At 38.4% G+C, this 27,055-nt stretch overlaps 2 protein-coding genes across 4 annotated transcripts in view; one reads left to right on the forward strand and one right to left on the reverse strand.

Moving 5' to 3' along the window:
* Positions 1–1,948, forward strand: part of BLNK (B cell linker) — an 85,269-nt gene extending 83,321 nt beyond the window's left edge. For all 3 annotated transcript variants that reach the window (XM_053984301.1, XM_053984303.1, XM_053984302.1), the window contains one exon: positions 1,214–1,948. In XM_053984301.1, the coding sequence (XP_053840276.1) occupies positions 1,214–1,333 (120 nt within the window). In that variant the 3' untranslated portion in view covers positions 1,334–1,948. The remainder of the gene's footprint in view (positions 1–1,213) is intronic.
* Positions 1,949–6,908: 4,960 nt separating this feature from the next.
* Positions 6,909–16,799, reverse strand: ZNF518A (zinc finger protein 518A). Its single transcript, XM_053984082.1, has 3 exons — positions 16,630–16,799; positions 14,778–14,896; positions 6,909–12,550 (listed from the first exon to the last, which is right to left on the reverse strand). Exon 3 carries the CDS (start codon positions 12,435–12,437, stop codon positions 7,794–7,796), a length of 4,644 nt encoding a protein of 1,547 aa, XP_053840057.1. The 5' UTR covers positions 12,438–12,550; positions 14,778–14,896; positions 16,630–16,799; the 3' UTR covers positions 6,909–7,793.
* Positions 16,800–27,055: the final 10,256 nt, after the last annotated feature.

A 27,055-nucleotide genomic window follows, 5' to 3' on the forward strand; every position in this document is an offset into this window, starting at 1 on the left:
CCTAACAGTTTTCAATTATATACCTTTAATAAGCAAGGACTAAGATATATTGCACTATGACCACAAAGATTCTTCATGTACAAAGATAAAAATATACCCTTTATAATGACCAGTGTTGTAACAGCTCTTGTACACTGTAACTAAAACCACAGATCAAATTTAAAACATACTCATAGAGATGTTTAAATAAGTTAAAAGGATAAGAGCTGCAGCCGCTAGATAAATTTTCTGACTGCTTATGGTCCTCCATTTACTTTCTATCTAAAACTCTAGTTATGTTTCTTGGAAAATTGCAAAGGAAGAACAGCCATGCTCAAAAAACAAAACCCACCAATACTATAAAAAATGAGAATGACATAACTGTTAATACTGTTTTCACATAAAGAAAATATTAAACATTAACCCTGGAGTGAAAAGATCACTGGTCATCTACTCTGCCATGGAGCTAATTACTCTGATAGCAAAACAGAAACTTGGAACACAAATACCAATGAAAACAGTTTATCACTGCATAGAATAGGCTTTTCAGCAATGTGAAAGTAGGCTTGACCTAGCCTAATTATCTGCCTCCCATGCACCAGTGCTGAGATTAGAGAAAATAGCCTGGAGCTCACCTGATCTTCAACAAAGGATGAGAAATGACCTCAGGATAAACAGATAGTCCAAAGTCTTTATTTGACCAAAGTCCAAAAGGAAAAGCAACAGACCTAGCAGATTGATGGATACTAATTTACAGTGACAAACATTAAAACTGTGTAACTAGAACAGTTCTCATAGATGGCTGTGTGTACCTGTTACTCCTGGACACAGCCTTCCCTCTGAGGTGGCTGAACCACATCTGCCACAGCTTCTGAGCAGCCAGTCTGTGGCCTGCTAGACATTAAGGTAAAATGAAATGTCAGTCCATTATGGCCCACAGCAAACTCAGTGGTTCAGCTACTGCAGGTGGCAATCACAAATGGAAAGGAGGAGACAGCTGGTACCTGTAATATCTTCTGTTGTCTAAATCTAATCTGTTTATGACTAAAATCAGAACTAAGAGAAGGATCAGTGCTCTCACTAAAAGGCAAAGCATCTAACTTGGTAACAAGTAGCTTAACTCTTCCTCTCTTCAATTACATGAGAAGCAAAGATAAAAAGATGCAGTGATTACTTTCAATATTATAGCATTAAAGGAAGCCAGCACTAGTTATTTTTTGTTTTCTTTATCCAGCGCTTCGACAGTGTTGCTGAAATAGTAGAGAATCATCAGCGCACCTCCCTGGTTCTAATTGACAGCCAAAACAACACAAAAGACTCAACAAAACTGAAATATATTGTAAGAGTTTCTTAATCAAACTGAACTGCTGAAATGAAGACCTCTTTAATAATTTCTTTCAACATACCGAGACATGGACAAGGTATTAAAAGAAGAAAATCCAAAATGATGGGAAACACTCTTCAAGAGCACTTACAGAGTGGTAAGAAATGCATTTCATAGAGTTCAACCCCACGTCACTTTTATCAGGAAAGTTTAATACAAGAAGCCAAAGCAGATACGCTGTCATCTGTGACAACATGGTATCCAAAGTCACGGCAAGAACAACTGCATACCACAGCCTGGTCCTCTTGACTGCTGTTTGAAGACAGATTTATTGAAGGACTTTTTCATTTTAAAAATGAGAATACCCACAGTGATCTACTCTTTCAATTTATGTTTCCCATATATCACTGCTTTCAGCAATTTCTTTGTAAAGTGCACAGCCCCAGAAATTAGAGCAACTTGACATAATGTACCACTGTGCACAAGTTGAAAATAGGACTGTACTTTGTGATTGGTGGCAATAAATCCACCTGAATGTTTTAGATTTATGGACATGTGTTGTACTTTCCCTCAGCTTCACCCTGTTTCACTGATATTTTTGTTTGTATTTTCAAATGTACAAATAAAATTTAAAAATACTGTAAACTCAGTAGTGTACGGAGACTTTGCTGGACTGCATTTCTGGCACCCTTCCAGCAAGAAAGCATCAGTTCACTAGCGTTGATGTTTTAATGTATATATTTGTATGTGCTCCTTCATGTTATGAAAAAGTATCACTTTTTACAGCTTTATCTCATATATATATATATTACACACACACACACAATTGGCTTAATGACTCTCAAATCTTTTGTCTTCAAATTGCCTACTGCTGATGACCCAGGTGCACTGCATCACTGCTAAACTAATTACCCACTCACTTCTTGCTGAATTACTGTTATGAAGACACACAGAAAAAACTCACTTTTTTATGTGATAGCCTGTTCTATCACAGTGGTTTACTTACTATAATATTGTGAACAAAGTAAACTTCCACTAATATTCAAGTGGTAAAAATTAATTTGATGAATGTATAAATTGCACCAATGAAAAACTTTTAGGAGCAATTGTTAGCTAGTTCTAGTAGTGTTTGATTTCACTGGACCTGAAGACTCATCCATCTTAAAGGTATTTTCCAAAACTGACACCTTATATATACTTAGTTTGTTCTTTTTGTTCCAAATTAGGCAGTGTTCTCTAGGATTATATTCAAGGCATTAAAGGCAAGACTGAGTCAAGACCTGCAAAGTCTCAGCAAGTCACTTAGGGCCACAGGGTGGCTGAATTCTGCAAATAAGTTCTTGTGCTTTTGATCAGTTCTAGAAGTCATGCACCTGTCTTCTAGAAAGAACTGTATGCCAATAGGGTGCTCAACACATGGCTACCTACATACCTTGAGGCAGGTCAGCTCCTTCCCTCTGCAACACAGGCAACACTTACCCAAATGTGATGTGGTAACACACTGGCAAGCAAGAGACAATGTATACAGACTACAAGCCTACCAACGACAGACCTCACAGCACTACAGAAGGGCTACGTTTAGTATAGTGCTCAGTTAGTATTAGTTTTATATTAATACTGTGCTTAATACTACTGAAATGTTTAGAACACTAAGATTGCCAAGTCAAGGTGTAAAAATTAACACAAAAGTTAGTAGTGTCTGCAAGCTTTATTTACTTTTTCTATATGTGTACTATTATATTATTTAGCTATTTTAAGCATCACTTTAGAAGCTATTTCAAGCAATACTCACAATGGAAGTACTCTGAAAAAGTAGCCACTGAGTATTTAACTTCCTTTGTATTCATGTAGTCCTTGCCTTCCACTCATATACTGCACAGTACTTAAACTTGGTAGTAACTGTCTGTCTGCTAACCTTTCTGTTTTGCTCCTCAAAATCTCTATAGATTCTTCAAATATTCTTTCCAAGTTAAGTGTGCAGTATCTCCATCATTCTAGAACTGAGGGAAAAAATAGTGTGAACAAGGGAAATTCAAGTGTATATATTTCATACAAGAGACTAGGTATCACTTTTTTAAGGTAATTAGCACGGAGCACTTCAAAGCACTGCTGCTCCTGCCCCTCAGCTCTAAGTGCTCAGCACTACATATAATATTGTGCTGACCTACAAATAACAAATGTGCTCTGGATAAAGACACCAGTTACCTTCCTCCTCAAACCTTACTTTACTTTTTATCCATGTTCTACATGATTATAGGGCTACCTTATAGTTTTGACAACAAAACAAGGCAGGGAGCTGATAGGTAACATAACTTTCCACAAAATAATCCAATCAGCCTGAAATGAGAACTTCTTAGGCACAAAATAAGGCTCCTTGTGGGGACAACCCTCTCCCCTGGCTCCAACAAACACACTAAACACACTAGTATGTTATCACCTACTTTACTACACTTGTTTTGTTCAGGAACAAAGGCAGCAGACTGGTTACTCTGCTTTCCATATCTAAGCAAAATCTGTTATAGCTTGGCAGGACTATGGTGCAGATGTATTTTGAAACACAGTTTTGTCTGGCAAAGGTTTAAGCAAGTTTCAGGTATAGGATTGTACCAAGTTACCATTTCCTACGCTCTGGACATAAAATAAATTGGAGCTCAGAATGAAGCCTGCTGCATTAAAAATCCCAGTGCTGTGGACTGAATAGCCATTACAGAATGTAAGAAATGGTGACTTGGTATGGCTGTTGCAGTGCCAGCAGTCATCTTAATGCCACCACCATCCTCCAGGTAACACGTATATCAAGTCTGACCTGACAGACACAGCAATACACCTCTCCCCTCATCTTTCTTTGCTATTGTGATATTGTTAGCTAATTTCCCTTCCATATAATTGTCATTCACTGAATAGCTAAAACAAAACAAAAAAAAAAATAACACACACACAAAAAAACCCACTAAACCTAGAACTAAAAATGAATGAATTATTTTGTCTGAGAACTCAGGGCAAAGTGTCATATTTAACAATGTACAAAGGAGAAGTGTTGTCTGCTTACCTGATTCCTGACAATGTTGCTCCATTAAAGGAGTGAGAACTCGCATTCTCAAAAATCCAAGTGTTCAGACACACAAGGTACAGAACTGCATTCTTCCTTCAATCAAAAGCACCAGGAGCAAAAAGCGATTATTAAGAAGCATTGTTAAGAAAAAAAACAGTGTCTCACATAACAACAGCTCTGTAACAAATTTTTGTTAAAAACACTGGAATTACTGAGGAAGGGCACCACGACTTACTAATGAATACACATCTTACCAAGAACACATAATGGGATAGATTTTAGGCCTCTTCAAGGTCATATAAACGGTTGATGACCTTGTGCTTGCACCTCTCTTTGTATGTTCCAAAACAACATAATCAATTTTTATCTTGCTATTTGCAATCTTACAAACTATTTCAAAATGGTTGCATAGCCAAGCACTCAAAATCAAGATACTTCAAGTTACCTGCGCAACCTTGTCATATCAGCTATATCCATTACAATACAAGCATTAAATATACAATCACTGAATATTTTTCCACATAGATTTATGTGTTTCACTTGGTTCATGCAATACTTCAGGGACAAATTGTAGCTGTATAATAAAAAACTGTGGTTTGTAGGATATTTGTAGGATACCTTTCCCCATTTACTGAAAATGCTGAGAAATGAACCAACATTGCAGAACTCAGACAGTAAAAAAGTGGCTTCAGTTAAAGTAGCTGAACTGAAGAACTGAACATATTTTCCCTGCATCTTCTACTGCACCATCTACTGCAACACAGGTCAGATCACTTCAACCAAATTTTCTCCTGATGGTAATTAATTGTGATCTTAATTTCAGTGAATTCCCACTTGAGATTTTCTGAAACCGGATCTGCAGAAATGCCAAACTCTAAGGACCTCGAACAACGCACTGAAAAAGGTCCTAAGAATACAATTATATATTCAGAACAGCACTTGAGCAACCTGCACTAAATAATATGAGGACCTAATTAAGGGTGGGGAAACAAAATACTGAATCACTACCCAGGAGGAAGCAAAAATTCTCTGCACTGAACAAGATGGATGTCCATGGAAAAAAGTGACACATGCCAATCAATTAAGATTGTATAAAAGCAACCTTACTTCAACATTTCCTAGCTTTACAATGTTTTCACAGTACCATTTAAGGTCAATTCATACAAAAATAAATTAGTTAGAAAAAAACTATAGTGACAGTTGTCACTCTCATGATTCATCAATACAGAGAAAACCCCCTAATGCTACAGCAGAACTTCCACCTCAATGCTAACTAATTGTTAATAAAAACTGGTCAGCCTTGCTGAAATTGCACCAAGTAACTTCAGAAACAAACTTCACATACATTTTTTCTAAAGAAGGCAAAGGCAATGTCCAAAATTCACAGGTTCAATTTCACAGTTTACAGAAGAGCGAGCTGAGGCAGACAATAGAACCTTCTAGTCAAAAAAGCTTAACATGTTTTTGTCCTTTCCTAACAGTGTCTTTCCAACCTGCTTCCTCAGCACTACACTGGTCTTCAAAGTTCCTAGCTAAATTAACATCAGAGCTCAAGCCCATTGTGCAGCACAAAATGATCCAGTTTAGATACACAACACATACCAACTGTGTATTAATTCACCCAAACTACGCTGCCTTGACTGCTTCAGTTGTCTTCCATACACAACTCACCAGCTGCAAGGCTAGTGTGCATCTTCCTGCCAACACACATATCAAGAAAGAAAAATTTATCTAATCACTGAAGCAATTGTTTTTAAGTAATTTTAACACTTTTTAAAACCTAAGTTGAATTCAAATTAGTGGTGACATGCCTGTGGCATCCATGACTTCTTACTGTTTCATTGGTAGCAAGCAATCTTCATTTTCACCTTAAGGAACCAGTAACAGAAACCTGCTTGGGCTTGCATACAATCTAAACCCCATGATTTAAATGCCCCAGTCCTCTCCAAGCCTACTGTTCAATTTTGACAGCTTTTCCATCAATACTTTGGGAAGGTGGCTTACACCTTCATACTTGGGGAAAAGGTGCCAGCCATATGGTAAGAGCAATCCCACATAAGACTGAAACTTCTAGCCTACAGAGGTTAAGAACCTGGAGGACAAAGCCTCGAGACATAATTACTGTGGATAATAAGGACCTTCATCTGTATACCCTCAGTCACTACGGTTAAGAGCTCTTTTGCTTACATGCCCTCATATAAAGATTAAAAACTGTAAAGCACAGTCTCTCTCTCTCTCCATTATCTCTAAAACTGAAAGTAGAAAGCAAACAGGCCCCTAAGAACATTACCCTACTGGCTGGTAAGGTAAGGGAAGAATAACTCCAGCCTTGGTTTTGCCAAACTCCTGGTGCCCCAAAAGACTGAACAAGCAATAGTAGAAAGCATTAAGTCATTATGGAGACAAATTACATCCACCTGAAGTAGAACTATGATGCAATTACAAGCCTAAAATGGCACTCTGCACCTCCCCAAGTCCTGACCTTCCTACAGGGTTTGTGGCAGACATAGCAAGATAGAAACATTTTCTACAAATGCTCAAAGTCATATGCTGTAAACACAAGTTATAGCAAATTTAATAGTGACAAAATCAATACAGATTAGGAATGTTCACCATTCTTAAACACCATATACATTATGAATATATATACTGTATACTTTCAATCAATTTCATTCTGACTCACCGTATTAACACAATCATAATATGTTTTATTAATTTATATGAAAAATACTTCACTAAGAAAGTAGACAAACTGCACAGAAATAGTACAAGTGTCATGTGCATAGCAATATAGCTTAAAGCATTCACATATGGCTTTGTTTAAATGAAACTGTGGGGGAATGGCCCTATACAGACCCAAGGTTACACAGTCAACATAATGTAAACTGCTTCACATCTTTGAGGCACTTGCTAATAATAGTGTTCAATCCCTGAAAAACAAAATCAAGAGCTAATAAGTGAAAATAACAAAAATCCCAGGATAACAGCTGTGTGTATTTGAAAAAATTTTAAAAATTGGTTTTAGTAGTGCATGCACAGAACTGTAAAATTGGGAGGAGGGGTGTAATTTCTGTGCAAGAATCCAAGAAGTATAAAAATATTTACATGTTATGGGATTTTAAGTATGTACAGAACAAAGGCCCTGAAGACTCATCCTGTAGAATAAAAATATAGCACATGATAGCAGTAATAAAAATAATATATATTTTTATGGAATTGTATTTGCAGTTAGTTACAAGTTATTTAAACCACAACGTTCTCTGATCATTCTCAAATCTGATGGCAATTGGGAATACACTCCTCCTTTTAAAACACAAGCACTTTGCATCCTTTTTCAACCTCAGTTACAATACTGACATACAAAACACAGAATGACTTGTGTATTTTAATCCAACTGGGTTTTTTTAAAACTTTAATGAATATTTTCTTCACTGGTCATCATTTCATTAATGAATTCCAATCTCGAGTAGCCTCCATCAGATGCCTCTGTCCATGTCCTACCCAATTATCCTGATTGTCAAATATTCTACCACAAAACCAGCAGCTAAACTTAGCTTTCAAGGTATTATTAGAGGTAGTTTTCACAATCTGGTAATTGTTTTTGCTAGTCTTTTTCAGTGTCAATTTTAAGACAAATCTTTCTTTTACAGGGTTGAGAGGTTTTATTGTCCTGTATCTTTTTTGAGAAAAATTATCAGTAGTTACATCTGAAGGATTGCAGAGGTCTTGCTGCAGAAGAGCTTCAACAGTTCTTTTTGACAATAAAACTTTAAGAACATGTCCCTTAAATTTAGCAATACTTTTCATTACATTTACAACTTCTGGAACATCTGCATCAGGATGATTAAGCACAACAACTGGTTGATTTCTCCGGGGGCATTTTACAAGCTGGTTAGAATTAAAAGGGAGTAATTTCAAAGTCCTCACAGTTTTTTTTGATGCCCTTGGTTTGTAAGGGCTACCTGATTCCCTAACAATTTCAGCCCGATTCTTTTCTTTACACTTTCTGTGCAACATTGCTTTCTTTCTAGGAGGTTCTGGGCAACTAGCCTTCCTTTTACGTTTGAAATTCTTGTTTCTTTGCCCACCCACAGTTCCTGAACTTTTGGATCCAGCTTGTTTTAAATTAGGTTTTACTTTTGCAGTTCTGTTTTGGGTGGTCCATGTGGACTTCTGACAACCAGAGTTATTCCTCTTGTTAGCAGCTATTACTTGCGTACTCTCAATAGAACGTTGTTGCAACCGCGTCCCTGCAGATTTAGCAGAATAAACAGGTTCTACAGGAGGAACATGACATGCTGGATTAGAGCTTGCCAAAGAGGCATTTGCTGGCATTAACCCACCTGGTAAGTTTAAGGCATCATTAAAACTAAGATTAGTTTGTTTCTGTGCTAGTGCAGGAGTAAGGGACTGCAAGTGATCCACATGTAGTGAGGGCACCAAGTTGCTTACTGACCGAGTATTATCAGACAGTGTATCTGAAGTAGGAGTCTTAATTTTTAGCAAAGGCTGTTGTTGCATGGCTCCAGTTTTCTTTGGTTGACGATTTTGATGAGCATTATCCTGAAAAAAAATTGGTTTATGAACTACAGGCTTGTTTGGTGTCATATATTTCAGAAAAACTCCCTGCTGTCCATCAGGCGAAAGTGCATAAACATGTTGTTCCTGTTTAATTTCCTGTTGTTTTACTGACTCCAAAGAACCAAAGACAGAATCCTGGTGCTCTGGTAACACCTTCACAGAAGAAGTTGCCTTCACAGCCGACTCTGTTGAGTTTGTAACTACAAGAGGTGCTTTGAACGGCATACTATTCAACGAGTCATTTACTGTACCACATACTTCCCCATTACAGGAACTTCTTAAATTTCTAAAACTGCCATTTTCCCCCTTCACTTCTGAAGCTGATATGGTTATTTTCCCAAATTCTCTGGATGTAATTCCCCCTAAAACCTGAGAACTATCATTAGTGGTATTTGCGACTGTTCCAACTGCCCCACTAAAAGTCAAAATCATTCCAGGTCCTTTACTTGAAACACAAGATGCAGGTACACCTTTACTAACATGCTCATCTGATGAACTGGTTGATGGAAGAGATTTTCCTGACACCACCTGTTGTCTAGACTGGTTAGAAAGGTGGAAAGGAACGAAAAATCGTGATGGAAGGGACTGAACAAAAAGGGCTTTCTTCTCTTCCTGAAGAACAGGCAAAACTGGTGAAAAGCTGCTAGGATTTTGAGCTGCAGACAGTACTTTATCTTTCACTAACTGCTGTGTAGGAGTAGGAGTTTTTAGCAATGTACCAACACCGGGAGTTCTGGATAGTTTGTCCATGTCCTGTGAATCAAGTGCTGTTTTGGGTGTCTGTCTTTCTCTCCCATAACATGTACCTTCATTTGTGCTACATCTTGTGTTGAACTCTCTCTCACATAAAGGGAAGTGTACGTTAGGAGGAGGCCTCTGAAAACCACATGCAGTTGCAGAGCTTTTTAAACACACGCAGGCTGCATTCCCACTCTCAGGACCAGAAAGCAGCTTATCAGAACGAAGTTTGACACAGTTAGTCTTGCTGTGGAGCTCCTGCTGAGAAGTTGTTTTTACTTTTAACACATCTTGCAGTAATTGGTTTATCTCAGGCGATAAATAATTAGCTGCCTGTTCACTTTGTAATGAGAAAACAGATGTGATTTTAGGCATTAAGAAAGAGTTAACACCATCAGAGGCATTTTCCTGGAATTTCTCAGCTACGTTCTGAAAGCCTTGCTCTACGTTAGTGTCCAAATACTGTTGGCCATTATGCTTGTCCTCAGTAAAACACTCACTGTCAACACCACATTTAGACTGGCTTTTAAAAGACACAGAGTTATTCTTAGTGTTTATGTGTTTGTAAGTTTTATTAATATTTGATTGGGTTGACACAACTTTCTCTGCTTTCAAATCTTTCATCGATTCTGAATGTGAAGATGCAGGTTCATTTCTACTGTTTTGAAAAGAACTTCTTTTGCTAAATTCTTTGTACCTGTCATCTGTTGACGTCCAAATGCTACATGGATTATCCAAAGAGTCCATTTTGGAATAGTTGTGAAAAGACAACAACCCTTCATTAGATGAATCCACTGAGGTTGAATAACAGAGATTATTAGTTCCATTACTATTATTCAGGCCACCATTTTGCATTTTCAGTTCAGGAAAGAAGGCCATTTTCACAGGGTCATAATGAAGGGTATTTGCAATAGCGGGTGATAATACCTGAGGATGACTTGAAGGACGAAAGCTTCCCCATGAGATACTAGTTTGAGTTCCAACTTTTGTTACCTCTTCATGTGGAGGTACAGTTGAGTCCAGCTTCACTGGCAAACAATTTGGACGTTCTCCTTCACCTATATTAGAAGGTGCTACAGTTTCAGAAACACTCCTACCATACAATATGGAGTTCTTTTGTTTTTCCACTTTTGTTTTTCCTGAATGAGGAGCAGGACAAGAAAATGGAGAGGAGGTTAATGGATGAACACAATTGTTCGTTAAAGCTGACTGATCAATTACACGTGGTATAGCACCTGAAGACAAGCCACAGGGATCAGCAGTCTGTAGCAAAGGAGTTGCAGAACGATCTTTAACAGGATCAACTTTCTGACCCAACAAATATTCATTTTGCTTACTTGTAGGTAGTAATTTTATAACAATATGTTGTTTTCCATCTACCATTTTAAAGCCCATAAATTTAGCACTGTAATTTGCTGGAACAGCTATTTTATTGTTTTTAACCATCAATACTGTTGGCCCATGAACACCATTTTTCAATAATCCCAGGCCGTAACTTGTCCCATCATCTGCCTTATTGTATTGTGCAGTAGTAGCAGAGAGCATTCCACCCACGAAATGACGCTTTTCCATGTATTTCATTTGATCTTTCTCTTCATTTGTTTCCACATCTCTCATACACTGGTTCAGCTCCTCAGCATTTGTCTGAATTTTATTCACACTTCTTAGCACTTGTGTATTTTCTTCTCCGGCACTGTCACTTCCACTGCTTATCTTCTTCCGTCTCCAAAGTGGTTTTTTTGATGTTCCCGTTTTATACCTTCTTAACACAAGCTTCAGTCCTGCTGGAGTCTTTACTATTCTTTTTTCATATTTATCCTTTTCCAGTTTTTCTTTTGCAATGAAGTGGTCTCTGTGTAAAGCTATGATGTGTTTTAAGAGATAATCTTTCCGTGATGTGCTGTAACTGCAATAGGGACAACCAAAAGAAAACATACTGGTATGAACAAGAAGATGATTTTGGAGCTCCTCTTCTGTAAAGTTTTCTTGATGGCATTTTCCACATTTATAGGGAATCTCCTTATGCTTGTGAATGTGCTGAACAAACGTACCCACATCATGGGTAGAAAACCCACATTTTTCACACTGAAAGTGTCCATTTACACAATGCTTTGATAAGAAGTGTTTTGTCAAAGCCAACAAAGTGTATATCTGTTCATCATTACAGAGCTCACATTTTACTAAAGTGCTACGATGGATGCGTCTGTGCTGTTTAAACGACTGAAAGTCGTTAGCTGAGAAGCTGCACATCTCACAAGGATACAGAGGCAACTCACCATAGTGTAACAGCTGAAAATGTTTCTGTAGGTCATTTGGGCTGTATCTAATGTTATCCTTGCACTTCGTACAAGTGAAATTCAGTATCTTTGCTGCAGTTTTCAACCCTTCTTCAAATTGCATTTCTGGTTTAATTTGCAAGTGGCTTCCTTCTGAACAACTGAGATTGCTTCCACTTATTTTCTCTAGACTTAACGATTTCCTTGCAGTTTGCTGCTTACACTGAAAGAGTTTTCTAAACCTATCAACTTCATGTTTCATTAATACTTCATTTGGAATGTTCACCTTGGGCAATTCAATCTTCACGTTTTTTAGTCCATAAGTGAGGTTGACATCTAAAATTGCTGGTTGAATTGTCATACTTAAAGGATCACGCACCAGTTCTTTTTTCAAGGTAATGTCTGTAGAAAAATTCTTCAGAGCATTGTGTTTTAAGAAACTGATTTGCTTTCTGTCACAAAAAAAGTGTTCCTGTTTAGATGACATGATTTTAGGTTCTACTTTTCCTTATGTGAATTCTTGGGTCTTACTTCCGGCAGCAAATGAGACAACAGCACCAAGTTATTCTCAAAGCTCTACAACTTCCCCATTTCATTCTCCTGAAATTAAAAAACAAACAAAGCAAATAATTACTTTTAAAACTAATGCAACGAGAACACCTATTACAATTCACTAACAAATATATGCCAATCTCTGAAGTAGTTAATTTTTATAATATTACTCAAGGGGTGAAAAAAAAAGGATGAGGCAAAAAAAAAAAAAGCTATTACACTATAACCGTTATTTCTTTGTTTTGGGTTTCTCCTACCCTGTAAGCATAAAGAAATCCAAAGACCTACTTTTTTTAAATGAAGCTTGTGTTTATTACTCATTTGGGATTTCACGCAAATAAAAACACTCCTTTGTGACATGGGTCACTAAATGAAGTACTAAAAAAAGTCAGAATCTACAGAATTTGACATTTTTATTACTCAAGTGTGCTACTGTATTAGTTGCTATTGTGCTTAAAAAGGAAAGAAAGCAAAATCAGAATCTGACAAAAGATCTACTTCACTAATGCAGACATGACCTTTACCAACAGCAAAAAAATCCAATCACACTGACCTACAATGAATTTTTCACATGCCTACCTTTAGTACCACACGAGTCTGAATCAGTCAACAGATAAAAGTTCTCAGGTTTCTCATTGCATGTTCCTGGGTACATGTTAATATTTTCAGTGCATGACTGACAACAGTACCCCTCTATGGATTAAAAGGCTCAAACAGTTATGGTCAGCATCACTGTCTCACTACAGATTTCATGTCAGTGTTTCCATAACAGGCTGCATCAACAATTTACAGCAGCTCAAGTCTATGCTTGAACAACACTCCTGCACAGAATGTCGACACAGAATCAGCAGAATTGGAACAGCAGCAAAATTAACTTAAATTCTGAAAAGCAACACTGGAAAGGAAGAACTGTTTCTTCACTAGTATAACACTTATAATTAAAAAACTTTTTCCACAGTACAAGTCACAAAGTCACTTTCTTCTTTCCTAACAAAAGTTAGTAAATTGTTGGCTGAAATCTGATTTGTGAATTTCTCTCCCCTACCTTTGGGTTCACCTTGAAGCAACACAGACTTGCAACTCATTAGATCATCATAACTATTCACTTTCCAACTCAAATAATGATCATACCCTCACTGTGAATAAGTGCAAGGACTGTTTCTAGATCTCCAAGCCATCATAAGCATCAGCCCTAAAGTCTTTCAAATATTTTCCCACAGTCCTGGGAGAAGGAAGTATCTAGCATTAGACATGCAAATACCTTACAGAGAAAATGGAGACTGAAAAATTTTCAAGTCCATGTTCTTGTATCATGTAGCAAGAAAAGCAAAACACTTTTTTTAAGCACATGCTTTAATGCCTTCCATTGGAGAAGATACTAGCACTTCTGCACAATTCTTGAAAATAATAAACACAGACTCTAATATCAAGTAAATTCACTTAACTGTGTTCTCCAGATATGAGACCTGCAAGACTTCAACTACACATCTGACATCCAAAAAAAAAACCCCAAAACAAGAAACCACAGAGACATACACTTCCTCCTCAGAATCTCTCCAAATGGAAACACTTTGGGTACAGGATTTTTATTTTTCTTTTAACTCAATGACACAATCCCCATCTTCCACACAAAAGATTAATACGTGGGATATCACCCAGCTTTGAGCCTTGAGAAGAGAACAACTCATGCATTTACATTCCATTTCCATCAAAAGAGTACTGCATTAAAATGCATTCTCTTGCCAATGGTATATCCCTTATTTGAATAGAAGTAAGTTGAACTTCCACATAAAGTATAAGTAACTAAAAATGATTTGGATTTGTTTGTTTGAACAACTTTTTTAAAATCCAGGTGCAACACAAAGATTACGGCTTGCATGATGCAATACATGATCCTGATGGTAGCTGCCCATCCTTCAGATTAAAAGGTTATACTGCCAGACACTGAAAACTGAAGTACGTTTACAATTAAAACTATAGAAATCAGAAGTGGATAAGGTGCTGCAGAGATCAAGGCTCAGGCTTTCAATACCAAGCCAATGTGGTCCTCAACTAGGCAACATTTACGTTTGGCAAAGAGTCCCGATCTCAGATCCCCTTCAATTAGTTAACCTAATAACTTACAATTTCATTTTGTTATTTTTGGGTAGCATGCAACTATCAACAAGCTATTGCAGCATGACAAATAAAAATATTTACTTAAAGCAACCACTAAAAAAAGTTTTCTTTTATCCCAGGGATCTTAAAGGTATATTTTCAAAGAAGTCTGACTTACATGTTAAGAAAATACTTGACTTCAATTCTTCAACAGCTGGGCTTTTTCCACACACACAGAAGAGGTAAGATTGCAAGACTCAGACAAGGCCACAGTCAGGACAAATACTAGAAAAAGTTCTGGAAACAAAAGAAAAGGTATTTTAAATGGTGTAAATACAAGCAAAAACTGGAAAGAATAAGCTGAAAAGCCCAAATCCCTCACAAATTTACATTATGTAGATTTTTAATACATTGAAGACAAAAATACATACCAACTTTTCTCCCAAAGAACACCATCAAATGCAATACCAATACTGTATAGAAACACAATATACCAATGCCTATTTTACCTTAGCTTTGCCACTACACCTCAGGCATTTATAGCTGGGAAGCATAAACACATGATAACCTAAAAACCATAGAAAGAAGTGACTGGTACTCCATCAAATTTTAACTTGAACTCAAAAGGCACTTATCTTTTCTCAAGCAAAAATTTTAATGGCAAAGACCTAATTGTAAGTTTCTATGAAGTTGTGCAAAAGCCTGTAAAAAAGGCAAAATATTACGTTCACAGTAGCTGAAACAAGTAAGTAGATTTAAATGCAGATAAAATGAGTACAAACATTGAAAATAATAAGCATGTGCCACAGTTAACTCTCACTCAAAAAATCCCCAAACCACTATGAACAAGCATAAGTAACCACTTGAGGCTCTCAGTCACAATTTTCTTCCCCCCCAAAGTGCTGCAATTTGTCCATATTTTGTTTAATAAAGTACAGATAGAAAGTTTAAGCTATATGCTTTGATCTAGAGAGAAATTACAGCTAGAAGACACTGCTAAATTAGGTAACTTTTACAGTTTTCCTATTTCGAACTACATTCAAAATATGTATCCTAGCAAGCAGTATCTTCAAGGTTTCTAAAGAAATTTTGGCTTACTTAAATTTTATTAAATTAATAAATAAAATTATACTGAAGCACATCCCGTGTCCAGTTCTATTCCGTGTGCCTGCAAATTTAGAGTGGCGCCTTAATGTCTCCCAAGACCTGCACAAATGCAGGAACTCACAAAACTAGATCTCAAGAAACCCATAGAGCTGGAGCAGTCAGACACAACCTGACCAACACAACGGCGATTTAGTTTAAAAAAAAAAAACCAAAAAGCACTCTCAGAGCTCACACGCACAGACTGCCCCTGCCACAAGGCGAACTTGCCATTTACAAACACAGCAGCGAACGCGGCGGCGACAAGCGGCCAGCGCCAGCCCAGCGGCGGGCTGACACTGCTGCCGCCCGCCCGGCGCTGCCGGGGGAGCAGCGGTGCCTCGGGAGCCGGCCAGGGGCTGCGGCGGCCGCCAAGCGCCGGACAAAGCGCGGGGCGGCCGACGAGGCGGCGGCAGCTCGGGAGCTCCGTCTGACCGCGGGCACAGCAGCGGGCGCTGGCGACATCGGGGTAGGGACGAGCGAGGCGCGTCCCTGGCCGGCTCCCCGCCGGGAGCCCCGCGGCAGCACCGCCCCCGCCCGCACGGCCCCGGGGCGGCCGCAACTCTCGGCGCGCAGCCCGGCGGAGGGATACGGTCCCGCGGCCGACCCACCGGCAGCACACGAGACCATTTCTGCCCGGTCCCGCCGCCCCGGGTGCGCCCGCGGTCCCGCCCGCCCCCAGCCCCGGCTGCCCCGCGAGCCTCCCGCGGCGGCGAGCGCGGACTATTTAATGTCTCACCCTCACCACGGGGCACCGTCCCGTCCCGTCCCGTCCCGTCCCGCCGCGGCCGCTCGCGCCCCCTGCCCCCTCCGAGCCTCGCCGGGCCGTCCCTTCCGCACCGCGCGGGGCCTCCCCACTCCCCGCCCGACGCCCCCCGCGGAGTTACCTCGGGTACCGCCACCGCCCGGCGAGGCGCTGCCGGCCGCCATCACAGTTTCCATCCGGGCACTGCCGGGTGCGAGCCCGGCCGAGGGGCGGCCGCGGCGGAGGGATACGCGTTCACCTGAGGGATGGGCGGACGGCGGCCGACGAGGCCCAAGGGGGAGGGGAGGGGGCGGGGCGGTGCCGGCAGGTCCGGCTGCCTCCGTCCTGCTCGTCCTGGTCCCGCTCCTCTTTCTCCTCCTTGGCTGTGGCCTTTGGGCACGTGGCACGGCCGTGGGGGCGGCACGGCAGCTCCGCCCGTCCTTACCTTCAGGGGCTGTGCCTTCCCTGAACCCAAGGGCGTCTTTGGGCCAAGGGCAGTGGCAGGGAGAGCTGCTGCCCCTCACAAAACACCCGCAGGCAAAGGGATGGTCGTGCCGCGCTCATGGGTTCGCTGACCTGCACAGACACCGACAGTAGACGCAATATATAAAGAGCTATCTGTAGGAGATGTCAGCAGTTAAAGCATCCAGGAAAATATACGTGCATTAGAGCAGTTAATTTGTTTTAACATGCTCAAAATAACATAAAAATCAAAGCTGATAATCACTACAAAGTGCTTGTCCTGTTAGAGACACAGTGTCATTTGTGCTTCGGAGTGGCACCGACAGCGCTCGCTGGTCGGAGCGTGCTGTTCCCTTTGTGCCAGGTTTTAGGGCACACGGAGGAGCGCCCAGAGGGAGGTCACCAGAGAGCATGAAGGCTCGTGACAAGGAGGAAACTGAGCTGCACCATGGCCAGAAAAGGGCGAATGCCCATGACAGAAATCGACTGTAAAGCTGAATTGTGAATGAAGAGGCCATTGCAAAGGAAATCCTTTCTCCACTTAGTGATCAAAAATCAAAAGCAAAGAGGAGAAAGCTTGAGCTTTTTCCTTTGGGAAACCTATCTAATGAACAATTTAGCCAAGCAATTCAGAAAAACTTTTCTCCACAAATCTTGTGACATCTTCCTAGTTGCAACAAAGTTTAGTAAATGCAATATTTACTCATGATTAAATATGAGAACAAGGAGGAGTGTTGATGTCTTTGAGTGTGCATGCGTATACTAAGGTACGTTAAACATGAACATATTTTTAATTTCTTGTTCCAGTTGACATCACTTATTTCCCTTGTGTCCTAGACTGTAAAAGAAAATTAATAGAAGCCATTTTGGGGTGGGTTCCTTGGCCCTAAAAAATATCTTCAAGGAAAGAATTATATAATTGTTCTACTACACCCAGATTAATCAATCTGTGCCAAAAGCAAGCAGAGAAAAGTATTCTGGTTTCTGATTCATTACATTTTTCGAAGTAAAACGGGGGGATTGTACATATCCAAAGTGTCTTTCATATCTGAGAACTTAACTACAGCTGAAGAAAAAGAAAGAAAAACAGCATAGTTCTGACTGAAACCCTAAAGTCAGAAAAGATAACAGAAAAGAATGATCCATTAAAATCATTAGTCTAACAAGCAGCTAGAGTATCAAATTGGTGTATTCCTAATGTTAAATTAAAATATACATCATATTGTCAATTATTAATCCCAACGAATTTACATGTAAAATAAGACCAAATATTTTATCTGTATTTTATTACTTTGTAATTCAAATTTAGAACACATATGAGTGCCAAGCATGAGACAGGAAAAAACCCATGTGGAATAACACCAACAAGAGACAAGAAAGGAAGAAGAAATCTCCATTGAGATTCATATCCATTGAGATTCTTCATTGCTCAAGAATCAAAAAAGATTACATCAAAACACACCATTTAATAAAATTCTACTGCAATTAGGATCTGTGTAGGAATATATGGACAAAAAAGGTGGCAATCCAATGAAAAACTACAGCAATGGGCAACCCCACCAAAAACGTTGGCATTATATAGTAGCTTCTCCCAAAATTCCTGAAAGAGCCCATTAGTCATGAAAGTAAGCATCTGCAAAAATGCTCCCAAAAACTTCTCAGTAGTAACAATAGTCTACAACCTTCCCATGTGCAGGAATACCAGGAACCCCTTATAAACTACAGCATAAGAAACTGCCTTACTACTGAAGAGAGGACCAAAGAAGACAAAAAAATGCCTTTTTACCAAGTTCAGAGCAGAGACTAAACTGAAAGCCATCAAGGAAATCAAAGGAAGACCAAAGTCTTCCCAAGGAGTCCAGAAATTATCCTGATGCTGGCAATTGAACCTCACGTGGCATGAATTGTGACATGAGATCCACATAATAGTCTAGTCTTCCACTCTTTTTCAGAAGCGAAATTGAATTTAGTCCACTTTTCTTGGGACATCCTGTGAAAATGATGTTCAACCACAAGATAGTCTGTGTTCTGTAAAACACAATATCCCACAACAGTTTTTACTTTTCACAAAAAAAAAATTGCTCTGACATCTGCAGCTAGTTTTGGGTTTGTTGTTTTTTTGTTTTGGTTGGGTTTCTTTGGTTTGGTGGTTTTTGTTTTTGTTTTTTTTTCCTGACCATTGGCTATTGTGTCCAAAAAATATGTAAGCTTTGTAGTATTTTGGAAGCTTTAAGGGTATTTGTACTGTCCCAGTGTGCATTACATCACATTACTCTGTGCATCTGAACTAGAATCAATGGCAGGGCTTCCCACTACATCTCATTAGCATTAGTCTGTTATAAATTGGCAGGGCAATTAGGTGCAAATAAGTAGCCTTTATAATGTGATTTTTATTATTGTTGCTATTAGTTCTATATTTGTGATGTTTTAAAATTGAAAATTTAATGGTTTCCTCTAGTATATAGATGTTTCACAAACAGCACTATTATAACCCTGATTTTCTTGAGATATTCACCTTATTTATGGTTTGGGTGGCAGGATGGTTTGGAACAATTTATTTCATAATCTACTGGACTATCAGAAATCATTTCAATCAGAAATTATTTCACACCAAATAATTGGGACTGATGGATATATTTCCTCAGAAACACTGAGGGGAAAAAGAATGTGTTTTCAAAAGTATATCCTAAGGCAAAGATCAACCATGAATAACCAAATTATTCTATGAGCTAATTTTCTAAGGAAAACCTTGCTCATGCATTTGCCTGAAATCATTGAATTCAGTCACAAATGGGAAAGCTTCTTCCTCAGTTAGAAATAATAACTGCTAGTCTGTTCTGTATTTGAGTTACAAAAAAGTGGAAATACCTGGCTTAAGGTGAGAACATTTTTTAAGCTAGATTTTCACATTTGCAATTATTCAGTGTTGGTATGTGTGATAGCCAAATTTCACAAAGTTTTTTTTTATATATGGCAATTTTTATCTTGGTTCTCTCACATTTTTTATTCAATCTAACATGAATTTAAACTAATGAAGTTTAAAATCTATACAATTAATCAAGATATTCATGTATTCTATGCTTTTTTAGTGTTTCTATTACTTTGCTCTGTAAGTAAAGTAATACTTACAGAGTATTAAGCATTAATTAAGCATTTCTCATACTATTAACTCTTAACATAAGAGTTAATAGTAAATAGCTCTTTCATTCAACTCATAAATCCTGTAAACAATCGATGTCCCATATGCCTTCTTCTATTCTTTCACTTAAAACATCAATTTTAAGTAAAAAATTACATCTCAGACATAGTCATGCAGCTACCTCATTCTTTATGGCACTAAAACTCCTAGCTATGATCATACTGGCTTTGCTGCTGTTAATTTTGTTCTGTAATCTTTTCTACTGACACTTTTGAGACAATTTGGCAGTCTTTCACAGATATTTCGTAAAGAAGAGTTGGAATGCAGAAACCTCCACAAGTCTGTTCTTACAGATGCAAATTCATTTTGGTTTTTCTCCAGTGGTTTGAAATTCTGAGTGCTCATCTATTGGCTGTATGGGTTTTCTGGAAGAGTTCCTGTTTCTGATAGTTTTCTTATGATGTGGACTAAATGATTCCAAAATTATAGCAGAAAAATTCTGAATCACTTTGTGACTTTTAGTGACAGTAAATAAAACTCAATCTCATGAATTTTTCTATGTCAACATTTAATAAATATATTAAATACATACTTTATAAAATATAATTAATTTATATTTCTTTCCTGGCTTGTATGTAATGTGATTATAAACCATATTCTTATGTACTGCTTGGCAGCTAGAGCCTCTACTCAGTGTCACCAGAACAGCTGCAATGATTATCTGTTTCTCCAGAAGACAGCAAGTTCTGAATATGTCCGTGAAAAATGTATACAAAAAAATATGCCTGTCTTCATGGTACAAGTGGGTGGGCAATATTACAGGTAGCAGAGGCTGGAAACTCCTGGAAGAAGGAACCTGGAGCAAAACATACTCAGATGTAGGAAAATTATCTTTAGGAATTGACAGGTCTTACTTAGCCTTGTAGGCAGACTACACAGCAGGACAGTCTTTGAATGATAAGCAAGAAAGAATTAAGATTCAATTTCTTTTTAAGTATATCAGGTTCACAGGAGTTAGAAAATATCTGTTGTGATAGTAACAATAAGTCTGAGTCAAGTAATCCTACTGCAAGGTGGTTGTTTCAAATTCTTGTAATGACTATAAATAGAAAGGGTAATCTTACAGGTAAACACACAAATGGAGGCTTCAAAGAAAATACATCCATTCTTTTCTGTTCCATGCCACTTCACTCTTGGGAGGTGCTAACTTGACTTTCTGTATTAAACATTTTACTGGTGAATTCTTACATAAAAGCCTTTGAGGGGGGACTTTGAGTTCATTCTTCAAGTCTAGTATTTTATACTGTGTTTACAAAAACCTCCAAACTGTGCTTGTCACTTAAATAAATAATACATTGGCTACGCAGGGCTCATTTCTTTCACAAAGTACAGTGTACTTCAAACAATGCTTATATGAATAAGCTGTAGGGCTGTAAGAGAAGCCCCATATTTCGAAGATGAAACATCACTACACAGACAAAATAAGAAAACTGCTTTTTTAAGCAGTTCCTAATACACTACATTATTGGTTTTGATTTTGAAGTATTAAGCAATGTATGGTTGCCTATATGTCACTGTCAGTGACATATGTCACTGTAATTTTGACTCTGTATTTGTTATGATAAATAGCCTGTTTTGCTTAGGGAAAAACAGCAGGAAAACATAATGTTAAGGCTTCCTTTTCTAGGTATATTATCTTATGAACATAACAGCCTTAATGATGACAGCTAAAGGTGTCATTATTAATATCAGAACATCTATGAACTCTTTTCATGTCTCCACCTGCACATCTAAAGCAATGTTGCAAACAATGGAGGAAGTCAACAATTCAGTTTTCTTGGTGGATTTCATGGCAGAAATCAGTCTTGGAGCTATCTGAACCTTAATTGCTAAAACTTCAGGAATAAAAGTTCAAATGAAAACTATTGCATTCAATCTAACAAGAATTTAAATTAATTTGTCTTTCTACAGGAAGACGGGTGAAATAGAACCGTGCCAATATTTTATGACAGTACGCTTCTCAATCCAGCTTGGGAAATTGCAGCCTTTGCCATCATCTTCTCTGTTGGAATCTGCTTTTGGCTAAATGATTCTCTGCTAAATAGACCCTGTACATCAGTTGCCTCTGTTAATTATCTTAATACAGCCACCAGATGGACACATCCAGTTAAGAGGCCCTGTTATAATGAATATCCTTATTCATACTCTTATTCTCAGCATATATTTTTCAAGTACAATTTCTGATCACTTGCATACAAGGGGTCTGTTGTACAACTGAGAAAACATTCTTAGGTATTTACTGAATCTTCTTTGGAAACTTGTGGAAAAAGCATCTCTCTGCCTTCACAATATGTGAAATGGGTAAGAGACATTTTTATTGTTATAATTTCTGAATGGGGAAGTGTCACCAAACAGTAAAAGGAAGAAGCACTCTTAGAAATGTGTAAACAATTTTTTTTCAGTTTATCGTTTTATTTATGGTTCTACCACATGTAAATCTATTACTGATATTCTGCTGAAAGATGTGATTCACCTTCATAGTAGCTTGAACTAGAATTTTACAGATCTTATTTCTTGATTAGACTATCACTGTCTAATCACAGTCACTGTCCTTGGAAAATGTTTTAAGCTTATGAAAACTAAGGTTTGCATGGTTAAGTGAAGATCCCATTTGGCTCATTATAATTTTAGTCTCAATGCTTGCAAGTGTCTTCAGCATCATGAGTAGTCCACACAGAAACAAGTTCAGACAAGCTAATTTAAAGCAGAAACTGGAGCTGGAAAAGAAAGAGGCAAGATCTAGGAACCAGGGCTGAATAGATGAAGGGCAGATGAGGATCTAGCACTCAGTAGAAGGAACTAGGACACGATCTAGATCTAGAAAGTGGGAAATTGGATCAGGATTTTAGACAGGAAGTAACACTCAAGATTAAGATTCTAGAGCACAATTACAACTAAAAGGTATTGAGCTTCCCAGAGTACCTGGCCCTATTTCTTGTGCACCAAGACAGGCTATACCAGCCTCTCAGAGGTGAGGCCATTACCCTTTAGAAAACTAGTTATGGCTAGATGATTTATTAAGAGGTGCCTGAACTGTCTGTGGGTGATATCTTGACTTCACAATTTTCAGTGGCAGCTGAGCAAGCAGGATATCTTGAGTGGCACAAGCATCTTCCTCGTCGTCAGATAGTCATGACCCCAACACTTTTTATCAGCAGTCAAGTAACATGTGAGCAGTGAGCTGGGTCATGATTGCCCAGGTGAGACAAGAGAGACTGGCAAACTGCAATAATGCTAATGCATATAAATATTAAGAAAGTAAGATTAACCTCAAGTCTTTCTGAAAATGGGGAAGATTTTACTCTTGGTAGCAAACAAACTAGAAACCACACACCATTGCACATACTGTCCTGATGCAACATTGCAAAATGCATCCTGGATACTGGGCTGGTGTTTAGCAAGGCGGGTACTCATTTCCCTTTTGGAAGGTACAGATAAACAGAAATGTCTAAACCAACAAGTTGTTCTACGCCATAACATAAGACATGGCATTATATATTTTATAACACTATAGATTCTGTCCATTTTTGCATTTCTAATAGTTATGAGTATCTGTCAGTAGAGCCCTCTCATGAGTTTTTACCATCCAGATGCACATGTCCACACCTGCACACTTCAGGTCAGGCTGTTTACCCTCTCTGCTTCAGTGTATCTGTTGGTGGGAGTGAAGGTGTGCGCTCCTAAAGAATTAGTTATTATAAGATTAATTTGTTTTTTTCAACAGACCAATAGCTTTGTACATTCTTTGATATTAGTTAGGAAATTCTTGAGTTTCTTTTTCAAGAACAAGGTGACGTTTCTCATACAACATATTTTTCTCATGAGTATTGACAGGACTTTCTGCATTTGAACCAGAGATACATCCACTTCACACCAAATTAAAACCAGAGAAGTAAACCATATTCAGGCATGAATGTTTGCTTCCTGTTGAATTCTGTGGAAATTGCAGAAGTATCTCCATGCATAATAGGACAGGACTTGTTTTTCCTCTGCTGCTTGAACAATAACTTCCATTCCATTCACCACTGATAAACCTCTCGTAATAAAATACATACTGACTTTGAATATCATGGGAAACTAAATTCCTTTCTTTTCTTCACATACCTTTGTGCTTTTTTGTACCTTTGTTATATCACCACATGTTGAATTTTATCTGGATCTTCTAGAAATTGCTTTGAAAACGTCTCATTATGGTATCAAGTTAGATATTGGCAGAAATCTTCCCCAGTTTATCTGTTTCATTGGCTCCCTAGAAGGTTTCAAATTGATTTTAAATTATTATTCTTAAACTAAAATCTAGCAATTTTTTGGTTTAATATATAGTTATATTTTTATATATAATTATATATAGTTATATATAATTATATTTAGTTATATTTATACTATAATTATATGTAGTTTTCAGTTCTTAAATTTTGTGTCATCTTGCATCTTGAATCTTAGGCTAGCAGATCCTTTTCTGCACTGCAGGTCTGACAAAGGCAGCAGCACAAGAGAGTTTCTCTGCATAGCCCCACAACTATGTAATTGTATTTAATCATCTGTAATGGCACTGCAAATAAGTCCCACTTCCATATTCATTCATCTGATGCACTTTTGCTGAGATTACTAATATCAAGTAGTAACTTTTGAAGAGTGGAGATGGAGATTGAACACCCTTTATGTAAGAGTCCAGACCATATAGTACTGGACTAAATTTGAAGTAGGAACCTACCATGGATAATCCTTCATATAGCATCCTCAGCCTCTTGATAAGCTGCATATTCTCTTTCTACCTATTTCAAAAAGTTTTATTGGAGACTGCAGGTATCAGGTTGCCTTTTAATTGTGCTCAGTGGCCTTGGGTTTCACTGCCTAATGACAGGAGATCAGTTACACTGTGATGATGTAGTTTAGCAACAGGCTAAATAAAGCCATTTTTGTTTTTCTGGCTCCTTAATCCATGTGTTGGCTATTATTTTAGTTCTGTGCCCCATAAGGCTTTCTAAGACTTGTACATTGTACCCATTCCTATCTACAGAAACAGGCAGACTGCTGGTGTGAGCATGTTCATTGTTTTGTAATGAAGTGTCATTGCGCTGGAGAAACTAAGCCTTTAATTAAAACCAGCTGGCACTTAGAAACTGTTTGGTGCTCCATAATACTGACCATAAGTTTCAGTTAGAGAAAATCAGAGAAAATACCCAAAAACTGCGGTTGTTGATTTTCCTCTTAGACTACTCCATCCCACACAAGAGATGAGTAAAACAACTGTACTATAACAGTTTTGTGTCCAAAATGCTGCAGTATTTGCATCACAGAGTCTTACAAAAGGATAAATAAACCATGTGACAACCACCTTGTTACTGCTTCTGTGTTTCCAGTCAGCCAATTTCCTTGGGTTACAATAAAGATAAATAAGAGTCCAGAAATTTCAGCAAATACTGTACTTTCAACAGCATATGCACTGACAGTTGATAGGGGAGAGTGGTTGAACGTGCACAGTTTTGAAACATAAGAGATCAAGAAGAGAAGCACAACACAGCCATTACAATAATATCTCCCAGAAGCAAAATCCAGTCCTAATTGTTTCCTATTTCAGTTATGAGTTAACTTTGCTTATGCTATTTCATTATTTCCCTTCTCATGAAATCTATTCCCCCAAATTAAGTGAGTTTGCCTACAACTTTTTGTTGGCAAAACTACAAAGATGAACCTGTTCAGTATTTGCAGAAAGAGACTACAGTGATTAATTAGGCAAAAGATTAGGAGCAAGGCCAATCTGGGTCCTAATCCCAGCTGAGCCATTTATGGTGTAACCTTGGGGAAGTTACTTGACCTTCATGTTTCTCAGCAAACTCTACTGGAAATTGGATACCAGCTGGACCTCAGAGAATACCAGACAGGTCTGCTGAACTCCTCCCAATTAACATTGTTAGAATAATGGTGAGAAGGCTTGCATTGTTATTGTGGAGTACTACGCACATAAATACAGCCAAGGACCTTCTTTCCCTTTCCTGGCAGGGACAAACTAGTATTAAGAGGTGGCGTATGAACTACATATCATGGCCAATTGTTGGCTGTATCATACATTAAAATAATGGTGATCATGAGGCAATTAGGCTTTAAAAGAATTCCAATTCTTCCCTTCTAACCAGCATTCTTCTGCACTTTCAGAAAGGACATTTATCAGATTAAGTGATTAGAAGGATTAGATTTATAGGCCCAGACTCTCAGCTGCATCCATGATGAACTATGTGCAGTCCTTTAATATCAGATCAGTTCTATGCAACTGGAAAAGACAAGTCCAAAAATTCATAATCCCTTAGGTGAAGTACCATTTTGGCCACATTTACCCCAAACACACCTGCCAATTATCCTATGCCAGTGACTTTATATCATCGAGGAAATTCCTCTTGCCAGGTGTATGCCAAAATCCTTTCATGCAGCTAGGTTATTTTCCTGAACTGAGCCTAAATTTTCTTCTGTCAATCTTTGTTCTATTATTAAATTAGAAAGAAAAAAAGAAAAAAGAAATCAAAGGAAAAAAAAAAGGAAAAAAGAAAGCAAAAAACAGAATGGTGAAGAAAGGCTCAGTCACTCTGGCAATAAAGTTATAGGAGTCCCACATAATCCTCAGGGGCGCAATATGGGGACCAGTATTGTGTAACCTCCTCATTGATGGGGCAGAGTGCACCCTCAGCAGGCTTGCCAGCCACACTTGGGGAGAGTGGTTAATACACCACTCCTTGTGCTGCCATTCAGAGACACCTGGACTGGCTGGAGAAATGGGATTCTCAAGAACTTCAGCATAACAAAGTCTTTGGACTAGATGATCTCCAGGGCTCCCTTCCAGCCTCACCATTTCAGTGATTTTGAGTCTGAACAAAGCCAAAAAAAAAAAAAAATCAAGGATAATCTTGTTGCT

The sequence above is a fragment of the Vidua macroura genome, chromosome 8 (assembly GCF_024509145.1).
Source record: "Vidua macroura isolate BioBank_ID:100142 chromosome 8, ASM2450914v1, whole genome shotgun sequence".
In the NCBI taxonomy this organism is placed as follows: domain Eukaryota; kingdom Metazoa; phylum Chordata; class Aves; order Passeriformes; family Viduidae; genus Vidua; species Vidua macroura.